The 12,784-nt window shown below is 43.1% G+C and overlaps 1 protein-coding gene across 1 annotated transcript in view; it reads right to left on the bottom strand.

Annotated features, from left to right (window-relative positions):
• Positions 1-12,784, bottom strand: part of ADAMTS3 (ADAM metallopeptidase with thrombospondin type 1 motif 3) — a 152,480-nt gene that overhangs the window by 86,049 nt on the left and 53,647 nt on the right. Inside the window, exon 4 of the mRNA XM_054990701.1 lies at positions 11,962-12,118. Within this exon, the coding sequence (XP_054846676.1) occupies positions 11,962-12,118 (157 nt within the window). The remainder of the gene's footprint in view (positions 1-11,961; positions 12,119-12,784) is intronic.

Below are 12,784 nucleotides of genomic sequence, written 5' to 3'. Positions count from 1 at the left end.
GTCCCACTGAATAGACATGAGTAGGATTCCTGCATCGGTTTGCTCTTTAGATGCCTCTAAACACAGAAATCACAGGTTGTCTCAGTCATCAAAACAGCAAAGAGTCCAGTATCACCTTTAAGATTAACTAACTTTATTGTAGCATAAGCTTTTGAGAGCCACAGCTCTCTTCGTCAGATGCATGTGACAAAGAGAGCTGTGGCTCTCAAAAGCTTATGCTACAATAAAGTTGGTTAGTCTTAAAGGTGCTACTGGACTCTTTGCTATTTTGCTACTGCAGACTAACACGGCTAACTCCACTGGATCTTTCAGTCATGTTTTCCACAAAGGCTTTAGAATATTTGGGGATAGAAGAGGAACACAATATACAAAGTCCCATCCCCCTGGACAATTGTGCTGTGTTAATAACTTGACTGTGAAATGGTCCCATCTTCATTCAGAATAAATTGAGCATTTCCCCACAATATTGCCATGACCTGCCTAGTCTTGCCCTCATCAAAACATGTGAAGTGAGATCCACTTCTAAATTTTCTCCAAACTACTAATTTCTTTCACCCACCATGTGAATTGCACACAAGATCCTGAATTTTTGCACCATTTTCTCTTTCCTTGCGGCAAATTTTTCTCCGTTAAAAATGTATACATTTTTCCCCCCAAAATCATTTGTGGGCCAATAAATCATTTTCATACATTATATGAGCAATACATCACAGGGAATACCTATACACGACGTACAACGTGCCTAAACAACACAAAAGAATCTAGAAACCCAATATCAAAAAAGGGAAGAACTGAAACCCTTGACAAAGTAAATATAAATGAATATTGAAAGATATGAAATAGGGGATATTTGCTCATCTAGGCTAGAGCCCCTTTTGCCTGCTGTGTGAAGAACTTTGTTTGAGGAGTATGTGGAGGGAAGGACAAAAAACCCTCCCTCCTCTCTTGCTCCTTTCCAAGTGCCCCCTAAGTCCTCTCCTGTTCTTCCTAATAAGCAATTACATCCCCTCTTGATATTATGTTAACATAATAGCATATCTTTTACTGCTGAGCAGACTCCAGGCAGGGCAAGTGACATTTGAAACTCCCCCTGGAAGGAGTTCCAGCAATTATCAACAGGCCTGTAGCTTTAAAAGGTGAAATAAGGTGACCTCCGAAACTTTCAGAGGTCTTTAGAGCAGGCATCATTCCCTCTGCCCCCCACCCCTCCTCCTAACTTCTGTTCCAGAAGAAACTCTCAAATGATTTTGGAATTTTACGTGCTTCCCACCTGGGACAAAGACAGTCGAGCCTAGTTCCTTAGCAACCGTGTTTGCCGCTGAAGTGTTTGGGTTCTCGTAGGAAAAACGAAAATCCTGAGAGGGAAGTGTTAGCTTAGAATATTCAACACGTTTTTCGCTCTTTTCCTCCACCGTTTCAAGGCCAGGATAAAAATCACACAAGGCTTTGTGACCAAGGCTGGAAATGGGCATGTCAGAGGATGCGGGTTGGCACAGAAAACACCGGCCCTCGGATGCCTCAATGTGATGTCAACATGCTGCATGCTCCCCCGCCCACAGAGCAGCCGACCAATGAGGTGGAGCGGGAAAACGTGGACCACGATGAGGTCACATTGAAAGGTTTGTAGAACCAGATGGTGCAGCAGAAAAAAATAGGCCTGCCAATTTTGGCATGAGCCATGTATCCTCTCTCATGTCTCCTTTCAGCCTGAAATATTCATTCCTCAACGGGATATGAAACACGGCCTGGGGACCTCATGGGCCGATTCACCCAGGCAGGTTTCAAACTGCTTCCTCAACACACAGAAAGCTATGGTGGAGGGCGGGGGGGGGGGGGGGAGCAAGCCTTGAGAAAAATGCCTGGCCCCTTTTAATAGAGGTCTGATGGGTGGAAAATGGGTAGCTGAAGCTTTTCATGGCATGGAAGGGAATAATATCACCTGGTATATAAAATCCTATTAAGCCTCTATTAAAAGGAGAGGACATTTTTTTTCTCCAGGCAGTTGGCTATATTACAGAAAGCTAATATTTGATACGCAATTGAAGAGAAATTGCTTATATCAACTACGGATCTCTTCAATTCTTCTTACTTAAAAATCAGGACACCGACATCTCAGGCATAATAGTGGTGGCCATTTTCTGCAAGGCCTTTGCCGCAAGAACCATTCTTGGAAATGGATACAAAACACGAAAATCACTTTCCTGGCATTATCATGCCAGATTAAAAATGCAAATAAGCCTCTGCTGGGCTATTTTATACATTACTTTTTTAGTGTGTAGTGATTATATGCGTACACATGCAATAGGGCTCCCAGGTGCCTGCCCGTGGCGGGCAAACTCCTGGGATTGGTGGGAGGGGGGAAACTCCTGGAACTTGCCCGCCGCCAGCAAGCACCTTAGGAGCGTGCGCCGTGATTGTGCTCCCACTGGCCATGCCAGCCACAGGAGCATCTCTGCATGCCGTTTGGAGCCAATTTAGGCCCCAAACTGGCCGAATTTGAGCCATGCGGAGCACCGGAGCACTCCTGTGTCCAGCGCAATGACGTCACTTCCAGAAATGAAGTCATCACACCACGGCTGGAGCGCACGCGTGAGGATTCAAACTGGGACAGCAAAAGGTAAGTGCCAGGTCTCAGCCCTCCTGCCAGGAGGATAGAGGGACCTATCAAACCTCACATGCAATGAAATCAGCATGACAACCTCCAGGTGCAGCCTGGAAACCTCCTGGAATTACAATTGCTCTCCAGAGTACATAAATCAGTTCCCCTGGAGAAAATGGCTGCTTTGAAAGGTGGATTCAATGGCATTAGACTCCATTGAGGTCCCTCCCCTTCCCCAAACTCAACCCTCCCCAGGCAACCCCCCTACAATTTACTACCCTGGAGTTGACAATGCTAAATATAATGCATGCATATAAGAAATGCAGGAATATGCCCCAAGGACATGTAAATCAGATGTCATCATGCTGCATGCTCCCCCGCCCACAGAGCAGCTGACCAATGAAATGGAGCGGGAAAACATGGACCACGATGATGTCACATTGAAAGGTTTGTAGAACCAGATGGTGCAGCAAAAAACAAACAAACCTAGGACAACAAGCAGGTGTTTGTCATCATGTACGTATAATAAGATTCTAAGGGCCAAGCTACACGTGACGAATGACACTTGAACGGCAAGTGTATTTCTCCCTGTTCACTTGCCCTCCACTCAATCCACTTGCCGTTCAAGTGTCATTCGTCATGTGTAGCTTGGCCCTAAATATTCTTCAAAATAAGTAAGAAAAAGAAACAAGGGACAGAATGACTGTTAAAAGTCAAGGGACAGAAAGACAGTTAAAAGTCAACTAGATAATTCTCATTGATTTCCCTAAATTCCAGCTGCCAGGGAAATGTGCCTTGGATTATACAATCCAGGTCTGAACGGCAAAGACTATTTTAGGGATATCCAGTATGGACCATTAGACTTTTTATTTGTGGCTGAATTTACCGAAACACTCTGCCCTTTCACGCAACTGACGTTTTTAAAAGGAATCTGTACACTGTTATGCTGAAATTGAATTACTTTTGTTCAAAGTAATTTTTTCCAGTAGCATGTAAATAAAGCAAGTTTCGAAAAATCTGCTCTCTTCTTCACCTGAGACAAGTCAGAAACGCCTCCAGGAGAACAGGCAGATGATTCTTGGTAAAGGACTTGATACATTCTTCATTCCTTAGTTCGTGTGTGTAGGCAGACTAGTTAAAAAAAACTCCCCTGCGGTCTAGAAACTTTTGTGGTTTTATTTGCAAGGCCGAGCTAAAGTTAAGTGCTTCTCCAAAGACAGGGCGCCTGCTTGGCTCCTATCAGCTTCTCTCTTTCTCTGAAACTTTCTAGGCAAATACTCAAGGCTAAGACGTTAGAACACAGCAACCCAGCGTGACCTTTGGAGAGAAACTCTGCTCCTATTGCACTCAGAAAATCCCTTGTTTGGTTCCCTAACTTGGCTCCCGACTTTGCTTGGGTTTTTTTTTTTTCACTTTTGGACACCAAAATTTTCCCTGTGAAGCAGCGTGTGTAATGTGAGAGTGTGTATTTATGTGTGCGCACGCATGCACACACGAGAGGTGAGCTCTCCAAATCTCACTTAAGATAAATTTGACCTGCCAGATTCTTAGTTATGACTCACTAGCCCTGTTTATTTGGAGCCAGCCTTATTTATTTATGAAACAAGGCTGCCCAGTTACTTCAGTTCTGGCAGCCAGCCCGTGGGGAAGGAAATTTCCCTCGAGGACTCTTGTTCCCTTACGTGCGGTGCTGGGCAGACATGTCGGGGAAGCAGTTTCTCTTCGGACAGCATTCCTTGCTCAGGGTTCCTGTGCCAGGTCAAAACTTGCATGGTTTTCTAACCCTTAATGTGGCTAGCTTGACCAACGAGAAGGCCAGATTATCTTTCAAAAAAGAAAGCCAATTTCTGGTTATGAAGAAATCACAGCATCTGCTTTTTCTTGGAGGGCTTCTAGGTTTATTATGCATTTTTTGGCCCGTGGCCATTCTAGCTAGGTGGAAAGGAGAAAGTTTACAAATCTCATACACTGTAGCAATATGTTTTGGTTTCTCATTTTAAAATTGTAACATAGAAATTGTAATTGTACAATTTATGAATATGTGGCCCTGACACTGACCTTTTCCACATGCCCTTAAAGGGCCAGCCCACTCACCAAATGCTGCTGGCTTTTCCCCTTCACTCCACACATCTCCGATTTCAAAACAGTAGCAGGTTGTTTGGCTTCCATTTTGTTGGTGCCTTTTTGAGGACCGCAGGAAAGTGCCTTCTCAAAAAGGGCATGGAAAAAACAGAAGCCAAACCGCCTGCTACCGTTTTGAAATCGGAGATGTGTGGAATGAAGGGGGACAGCTGGCAGCATTCAGTGAGTGGGCTGTTCCTTTAAGGACATGTGGAAACAGCCACAGATAGCCCAGGCAAACCCAATCTCATCAGCTCTTGGAAGCTAAGCAGGATTGGCCGTGGTTAGTAATTGGATGGGAGACCTCCAACAAAGACCAGGGTTGCAGAGGCAGGTAATGGCAAAACCCCTCTATTAGTCTTTTGCCATGAAAACCCCACCAGGTGTCGCTAAATGTCAGTTATAACTTGACAGCACTCTCCACCATCATGAATACATGGCCGTCATTATGATAATACTTCACATTTTTGTAACATTTTCTCTGTTCAAAGACCCAGAAGATTTTTCAAGAGTTTAAGCATTTGAGAGGTCAAATATCTGAAGAAGGGAGCTCCGACTCACAAAAGCTTATACCCTCGAAAAATCTTGTTGGACGATAAGGTGCTACTGGACTCAAATCCTGCTGTTCTACTGCAGACCAACACGGCTACCGACTTGAATCTATATTCTGAGTGTTTCATATACATCAGCTTGTTATAATCCTTACATCAGTTCTGCATTGCAGTTGAAGGGCTGACGTTGAGAAAGACTGACTTGTCAAAGGCTACATAGGAAGGTAGCTGCAAAAATGAGATTTGAACCAAGGGCTCAGGTGTGTGAAGCTTCTTATACCAAGGCAAGTTTATTAAAAAACAGTGCAAAAGACAATTTTTGAGATGGGGGGGGGCTGGTCTTTAATTTGAAACTGGAAATATATCTTTTATATTTTGTTGATATAACTACTGATTTCAGGGAGGTTATCAATAGTTGTTATCAATAGTTAAACTAACAGCAATCCAAAATTCTAAGAATATTTAGGAACAAAAATTGGCAACAATTGGCTGTACTTTTTTTTTAAAAAAAATCCTTACGCTGCTAGAAGTGAATGGATAACCAAAGGAATTACTAGAAAGGTGTACATTCTCTTTCTTCACTCATTTTTAATTTGTCAACTTGCTGTTTGTTCTGAGGTGGGAAGCTATGTTAGTCTGCACTGGAACAGCAGGATTTGAATACAGTGGCGCTTCAGAGACCAGTAAGAGTTTTCAGAGAATAAGCTTTCAAGAGTCAGAATTGTCTGAAGAAGGGAGCTCTGCCTCTTGAAAGCTTACACTCTATAATCTTGTTGGTCTCTAAGGTATCCCTGGACTCAAATCCTGGTTCTGATTATATATTGCTGCAATTTAATTTTAAAATTTAAAAGAAGCTCCTAAGACTGACACTTGAACGGCAAGTGGATTGAGTGGAGGGCAAGTGAACAGGGAGAAATACACTTGCCATTCAAGTGTCATTCGCCATGTGTAGCTTGGCCCTCAGTCTACTGGCCTATCAAGCTCTGTATTATCTATTCTGATTGGCAGTCCCTCTCCTGGGTCTCAGAGCTAAACTACAAGAGATGAACTACACGAGGACACCCATGTGAAAGGAGACGCAATGCTAGCTGGGAAGCTGAGTTTTAAAAGACAGATCGGAAGGCTTTGTCAATTTCCCCTCACTACAGAGCCAGCAAAGATAGCTCCTCAGGGTGTTTATTTCCTTTTCACCTCCTGAAGGCTCTGTGTGTTTCACCTCCCCTTCTAGGTGGTGAAGAGGAAATAAACAAACCCTCTGAGGAGCGGCTCTTTAGAGAGGGGAAATTGACAGAGCCTTCCGATCTGTCCTTTAAAGCTCGGCTTCCTGGCTAACACTGCGACTCCCTTCACGCGAGTGTCCTTGTGTAATTCGTCTCCTATAGTTTAGCTCTCAGAAAGCGGTCACTTACTACTTGGTTCTATAACTGGAGATGTCAGGGAAAGAACTTGGGATCTTCTGTGCACAAACCTGTGCTCCACCACTGAACTACGGCCCGTCTCAGTGCTGTGGACTTATTCTCTCAGCCACTGTTGGGCTCTTCAGATGTTACATTTCTGAGTACTGGGAACATGCCAAATGTATGTATCAGAAACATGCATTACCTGTGATCCTTGTGCTATGCACAGCTGCCACGTTGTCTGAAAGGGGCCAAAGATGGATCTTGCCTACACCAAACCCTGATTTTCCAGGGTTCTGGTGCATGTGTACCAAAGCTGAAAATCTGTGTCAACAAGGCAACCGTACGTATCACAAAGAATCACCGTGTGGTTGGCAGCTTCTTGGTATGCACAGTCATAATGTCTGAAGAAAACTTACCCCAGAAAAGTTCACAAAATTATAAATTATCGTAATGGTGGAAAGTCAAACAAGATTTTACAATGTGTAAAATTCACCACGGACTCGGTTCATATGTCAAATCCTTGTTTAACACCATGGCCGTTTCTACACAGCTTACCTTTGCTCGGAACCCGGAACATCGTGCAAAAAACATGGTAGATTGCGTTTTCTCACACAAGATTTGTGTGATGTCGCGCAACGTTGCACAAATCTTGCATGAGAAAACGCAATCTTCCGTGGTTTTTGCACGATGTTCCGGGTCGTTCCGAGCAAAGGTCAGCCATGTGGAAACGGCCCATGTGAGCAGGCTTCAGGCCGCTTCACGTCCTCTCCTTCTTCCCTTCTTTCCTCACTTCTTCCTCCCACACTTCTCCTTTTTGGCAAACCAGAGTTTGCCATGTAATCCAGACTGGCCAAAATACAACTTGCCCTTTCCTTCCAAGCCAGACCAGCGGTCTCCTTAGAGGGGAGCTTCAATGCATGGATTGCTGGGTTGGTCAAAATTGCAAATTAGGTTTTGCAGAGGCACAGGGCCAAGCTACACATGACGAATGACGCTTGAACAGCAAGTGTATTTCTCCCTGTTCACTTGCCCTCCACTCAATCCACTTGCCGTTCAAGTGTCATTCGTCATGTGTAGCTTGGCCCACAGAGCGGGGGAGGAGGATGATATCACCCAAACATTGGTTGGCATTGGATGTAAACCATCTGGCTGTCTTGTACTTTATTCCTCTAGAATGTCACAAACACAGCAGATTGCCTTAAAAACAGATTGTCCTTTTTATCTTCCTTCGTTGGCCTGTATAAAATTTATTTGTCAATTTTATCACCGAGACAAGATTCTAAGCCCCGAGTAACTTAGCCATCCTGACACTTTGCAGGGCTTCTTTTCTGTAATTTTCACTTGCCTGATTGCCAGTTGCTTCATTGGACATTTAATTTTTTAAAAAAATATTAATCTTGATTTTTTTTTTACTAGAGGCTGTGCCTTTACTCGCTTTGCTCGCTAAGCCCAAAGCTCTGCGCGCTTGTACAAACACATACATTTCTCACCTACAATCTTCTGGGTGAGATTTCCTTAATCGAAGCCCTAATTTCTTATCCTGATGACATCCTTTTATACTAAATAACATTTGCTATCTATAAAGACGTCTCTAAGATCTTTTACATGAGACAATCATATAAAAATGTGATTCTTTATATTTTTAATCATATGATGTTTTACTAAAGCTAATTTATGATGCCATTGCACACCTGCAAAGATAAGACACTATAAATCTTTTTAAAATGCTTAAAAATTACTACAGGCTAGATAAACAGATTATACTTCATCTTTTCTAGCAATTAAAAAAATATTTTATCTACCCTTTGCCCAACTATTTTTAACTGGTTGTCAAAGATATAAGAACATTTGTATTTTGTCACACCCTGCAAATGAACTGCATTAAAGGTCATACAAAGTTCATTAAAACACATATGGATAAATAGAGTACATATGATCAAAATTGTATATCTATGAACGAGTGAGTAGGTCCCACGTCCCCAAATAAAACAGGAATACTAAAGAAACATTGATGTAGATGATGCAGAGGAGTTAGCCGTGTTAGTCTGTAGTAGCAAAATCAAAAAGAGTCCAGTAGCACCTTTAAGACTAACCAACTTTATTGTAGCATAAGCTTTCGAGAATCACAGTTCTCTTCATCAGATGCATGTGACAAAGAGAACTGTGATTCTCGAACGCTTATGCTACAATAAAGTTGGTTAGTCTTAAAGGTGCTACTGGACTCTTTTTGATTGGTGTAGATGATAATTTTTCAGTAGTCCAGACATCTAAGATCTGTATTAGACAGGTCCGGATAAATCTTATCAAGAATGGTGCATGTATAGTCACAACGAATCCAGAAGGATCCGACATATGGGAAGAGGAAAGATCTTCCTACACCTTCCATAAACTCTTCCAGTGAATTCAACCCTACATTTGTAGGTTTATTTTGAATAGCTGAAGGATATACGCATCCTCCACCTCTTACTGGAACCATCTTTGAGTTCAGATGGCAGGTAGGAGCTTCTCCCCAATTCCAGATTTTCCTGCATAGCAACCCCAGCCCCACCCACTTGTAGGGGTCTATTTCAGCCCTCTCCCTCCTGTTCTTTGGAAAGCTGTCATAGCCATATGCCTCATTTTACAGAATATGGGAAGCCAAATAAGATTTGCCGCTCCCTCTGCCTCAACTTGAACGTACGCTGAGAGCTTCCAGTGATGTTTGAGAGAATTCTTGGTCCATGAACCACTTGGCTCCTCAAACATTCATAAGGAAAAAATCATTTTGAAAGCAGGAGAAAAGGAGATCTTGCAGATTAGGATAAGCAATAATTATTTTAAGATGGACCAACCACATTCTGCTTACATCCCAATATGCCCAGACCAAATCAATTACGCTGAAACAACTAGAAGTTCATACAAGTCAGCAATCTGAAATCTCAGCCAGTCCCATCACGTTTTTTCCCCCTTCTGTGACTAGAAACGGAAATCAAATACAGAATGCCATATCAGCTACCAAACGGAAAATAGGCCAATGGAGTTTCTTGCACACATAGCATTCTTCAAACATGGGCGAGCACTCAGGCACACAAATGTACTTGTGGGTCTCTTGTGCTACTTCTTTCATCACTGGCCATGCATTTTCAAAGTAATGGACTATCACGGGAATACTGACCATGGACTATGATGCTACAGTCCCCCTTAGCTGAGCAATGATTATGCTGTGAGACATCATGGACTGCTGACTCCATTACAGATCAGAGCAAATTACAACCCATGGGAACCTCTGGCCCACAGCAGGCTTTCATGTGGTCCAGTTTGGTATAGTGGTTAAGAGCGGCAGGACTCTAATCTGGAGAGGCAGGTTTGATTCCTCACTCCTCCGCTTGAAGCCAGCTGGGTGACCTTGGATTAGTCACTTAAGAATGGCAAGACTCTAATCTGGAGAGCCAGGTTTGATTCCCTACTCCTCCGCTTGAAGCCAGCTGGGTGACCGTAAGTCAGTCACAGCTCTTTCAGATCTCTTTCAGCCCCACCCACCTCACAGGGTGATTGTCATGAGGATAATAATAACACACTTTGTAAACCGCTCTGAGTGGGCATGAAGTTGTCCTGAAGGGCGGTACATAAATCGAATGTTATTACTATTATCATTCAGTTGCTTAACAATTTCTTCGGAGCATTGCCCCGCTGGACTGTACCACTGGCTAGTGGGATAAAGAGCCAGAAAAAATGGTTAGAGGGCCCCTGAGAGCCACTAAGAGCAACAGAGTGGGAGAAATGGCTACATCTGGGTTTTTGTCCACTTCTAAAGACCCCAAGTTCTCCAAGGAAGACCCTCCAGCTGTGGACTTTGGCCACAAAATCTGCCTTCAGCTTCTACTTTTCAACAATAGCTTTTAAAATGCTATGAGATGGAAGGTAACCAAGAAAATCTGTGAAAAGTAACTAGCACCACCAATAAACGGTATAAGACAATAAATATACAACACGTTTACAGCAATATCATTAAATGTAATTTGTCAGACGTTATACTTTTCAAACAGACACGCAACCAACAAAACCTCGGCAACATCAATTATTGATACAATTCATTAATCAGTACAAGGAGGATACACTTAAAGTGCTACGTGCTAAAGCCTTTATACAGGGCGCACTTTATTACATACTTCCCTCTTGAAGGAGTGGGTCTGACGTGTATGCTAAATTGCCAGAACAGAATGTTTTGAATAAGGATAGTGTCAGTACCCGTTTTTGTTTCATCTTGCCATCTTTGAAAAAGAATCGAAACGGCATTTTGCATAGGAACCGGTCCATCCGTCAGATGGCTCTTCCTTGATTGGACCGCTCCTTCTCCTTACAACACCCTTGGGCAGCTTGTGGCCACGGACTGCTTTGGGGCTTAAAGGTTCTCAGGGAGGCGCACAGTGCTTTAATGAACATTTTTCCTGCTTCAGCACCTTGCACTTTAAGTGAATACCCATTGGTTGTTGTGGGTTTTCCGGGCTGTATTGCCATGGTCTTGGCATTGTAGTTCCTGACGTTTCGCCAGCAGCTGCTGGCGAAACGTCAGGAACTACAATGCCAAGACCACGGCAATACAGCCCGGAAAACCCACAACAACCATCGTTCTCCGGCCGTGAAAGCCTTCGACAATACATTGAATACCCATTGTTTGGGAATGAATTGTTTTAGCAGGGATTTCTAACCTGTATGAATATAGGCTTTAGCTATATTCTCTGAATAATGAACCTTTCCACTCCATTCATCATCTTCGGGGGGCATTTAATTCCAGCAAAGATTTTGACTCATTTCGTTAATTTTGCAGTATCATCTCTGGTTATATGACTCAGGCCGTTTCCACACATCTTACCTGCCTGCGGAACATCGCGCAAAAGACCTGGAAGACAGCGTCTTCTCGCGTGAAATCGCGCCAGGAAGACACCGTTATCTGGGAGTTTTGCACAATTTCGCGTGATTTCGTGCAAAACTCCCGGATAACAGTGTCGCTGCCTTCCGGATCTTTTGCGCGATGTTCTGCAGGCAGGTAAGATGTGTGGAAACGGCCCTAATCTTGGTTGACTCCTCCTCTACAATCAGATTATTCTATAGGATGCATCTAACGCCTGAAGACTATTTAACCACACAATCGATGCACAGGCTTTGCAGCATCAACCGAATTGTCTGTCCGGCATCCCACAGAAATTATCATTTTGAGAACAAGTACCTCAAACAGAATTCTCATGTTGAAAAGAAACTCTAGAAATGCCAACCAACTTAGTTGTAATAAATTCAAAAAAAGAGAATTAACCTTCTCTGTGGAAGTCAGGGAGTTCATCTGTTGGAATCTGTGCAATTGCTGACCTCCGGTAGAGTACATGAACCCTCCCGTTTTCTTCTTCCATTTGCTTGCCTTTCTCCAACGGTTCAATGAAATACTCATCTTCATTTGTCCGAATCATTCCAGCCTAGTGAGGGAAGAAAAGAGGAAAGCCACAAAAATGTGATGAATCCGTCTGAAAGACTCTTGATAACAATAGATTCCTATGGGGAACTTTAAGTGGTACGCAGCCAAATGTCCTGATTCTCTATTTCATTTTAAAGACATAATAATAACCAAAGTTGAGAACCAAAGCAAAGCAATGTATCTGTGTAGCAGCATGAATTAGCATGGGTTTTCTCTGCTATGCTGGGAAAGGATAACTTGTGTTCAACTTCTGGAAGGGGAGGACAGAAGGTGAAACGCTGTCCTTGTCCCAACATGGAAACCACCCAGCTTCACATGTGTATAGACTGGCTGTGGTTACTTAAAGTCTCTTTACACGAGACATCTTACATGGGAATGCTCAAGTGTAAGGAGATGAAATGTTAGTCGGGAAGCGTAGTTCAAAAAGACAGAGCAGGCAGAGATCTGTCCTCAGAGGATTTGTGAATTTCATCTTTGCCTCCCAGAAGGGAAGATGAAATAGACAGAGCCTCGGGGGAGGCAAAGATGAAATCAAATGTTGTTGTTAAGAGAGTGCTCATTCACTTAAAAACAAAGCTATCTGTTTCTGCCATTCTGGCCCTCTTAAAATATATTTTCAAAATCTATTTCACTTAATTGCAAAGCACATTCTTAAAACAGGAGCAAA

The sequence above is a fragment of the Eublepharis macularius genome, chromosome 10, assembly GCF_028583425.1.
Source record: "Eublepharis macularius isolate TG4126 chromosome 10, MPM_Emac_v1.0, whole genome shotgun sequence".
Lineage (NCBI taxonomy): Eukaryota > Metazoa > Chordata > Lepidosauria > Squamata > Eublepharidae > Eublepharis > Eublepharis macularius.
Note: the sequence above shows the minus strand (reverse complement) of the source record. Positions and strands in the feature narration are given on the sequence as shown.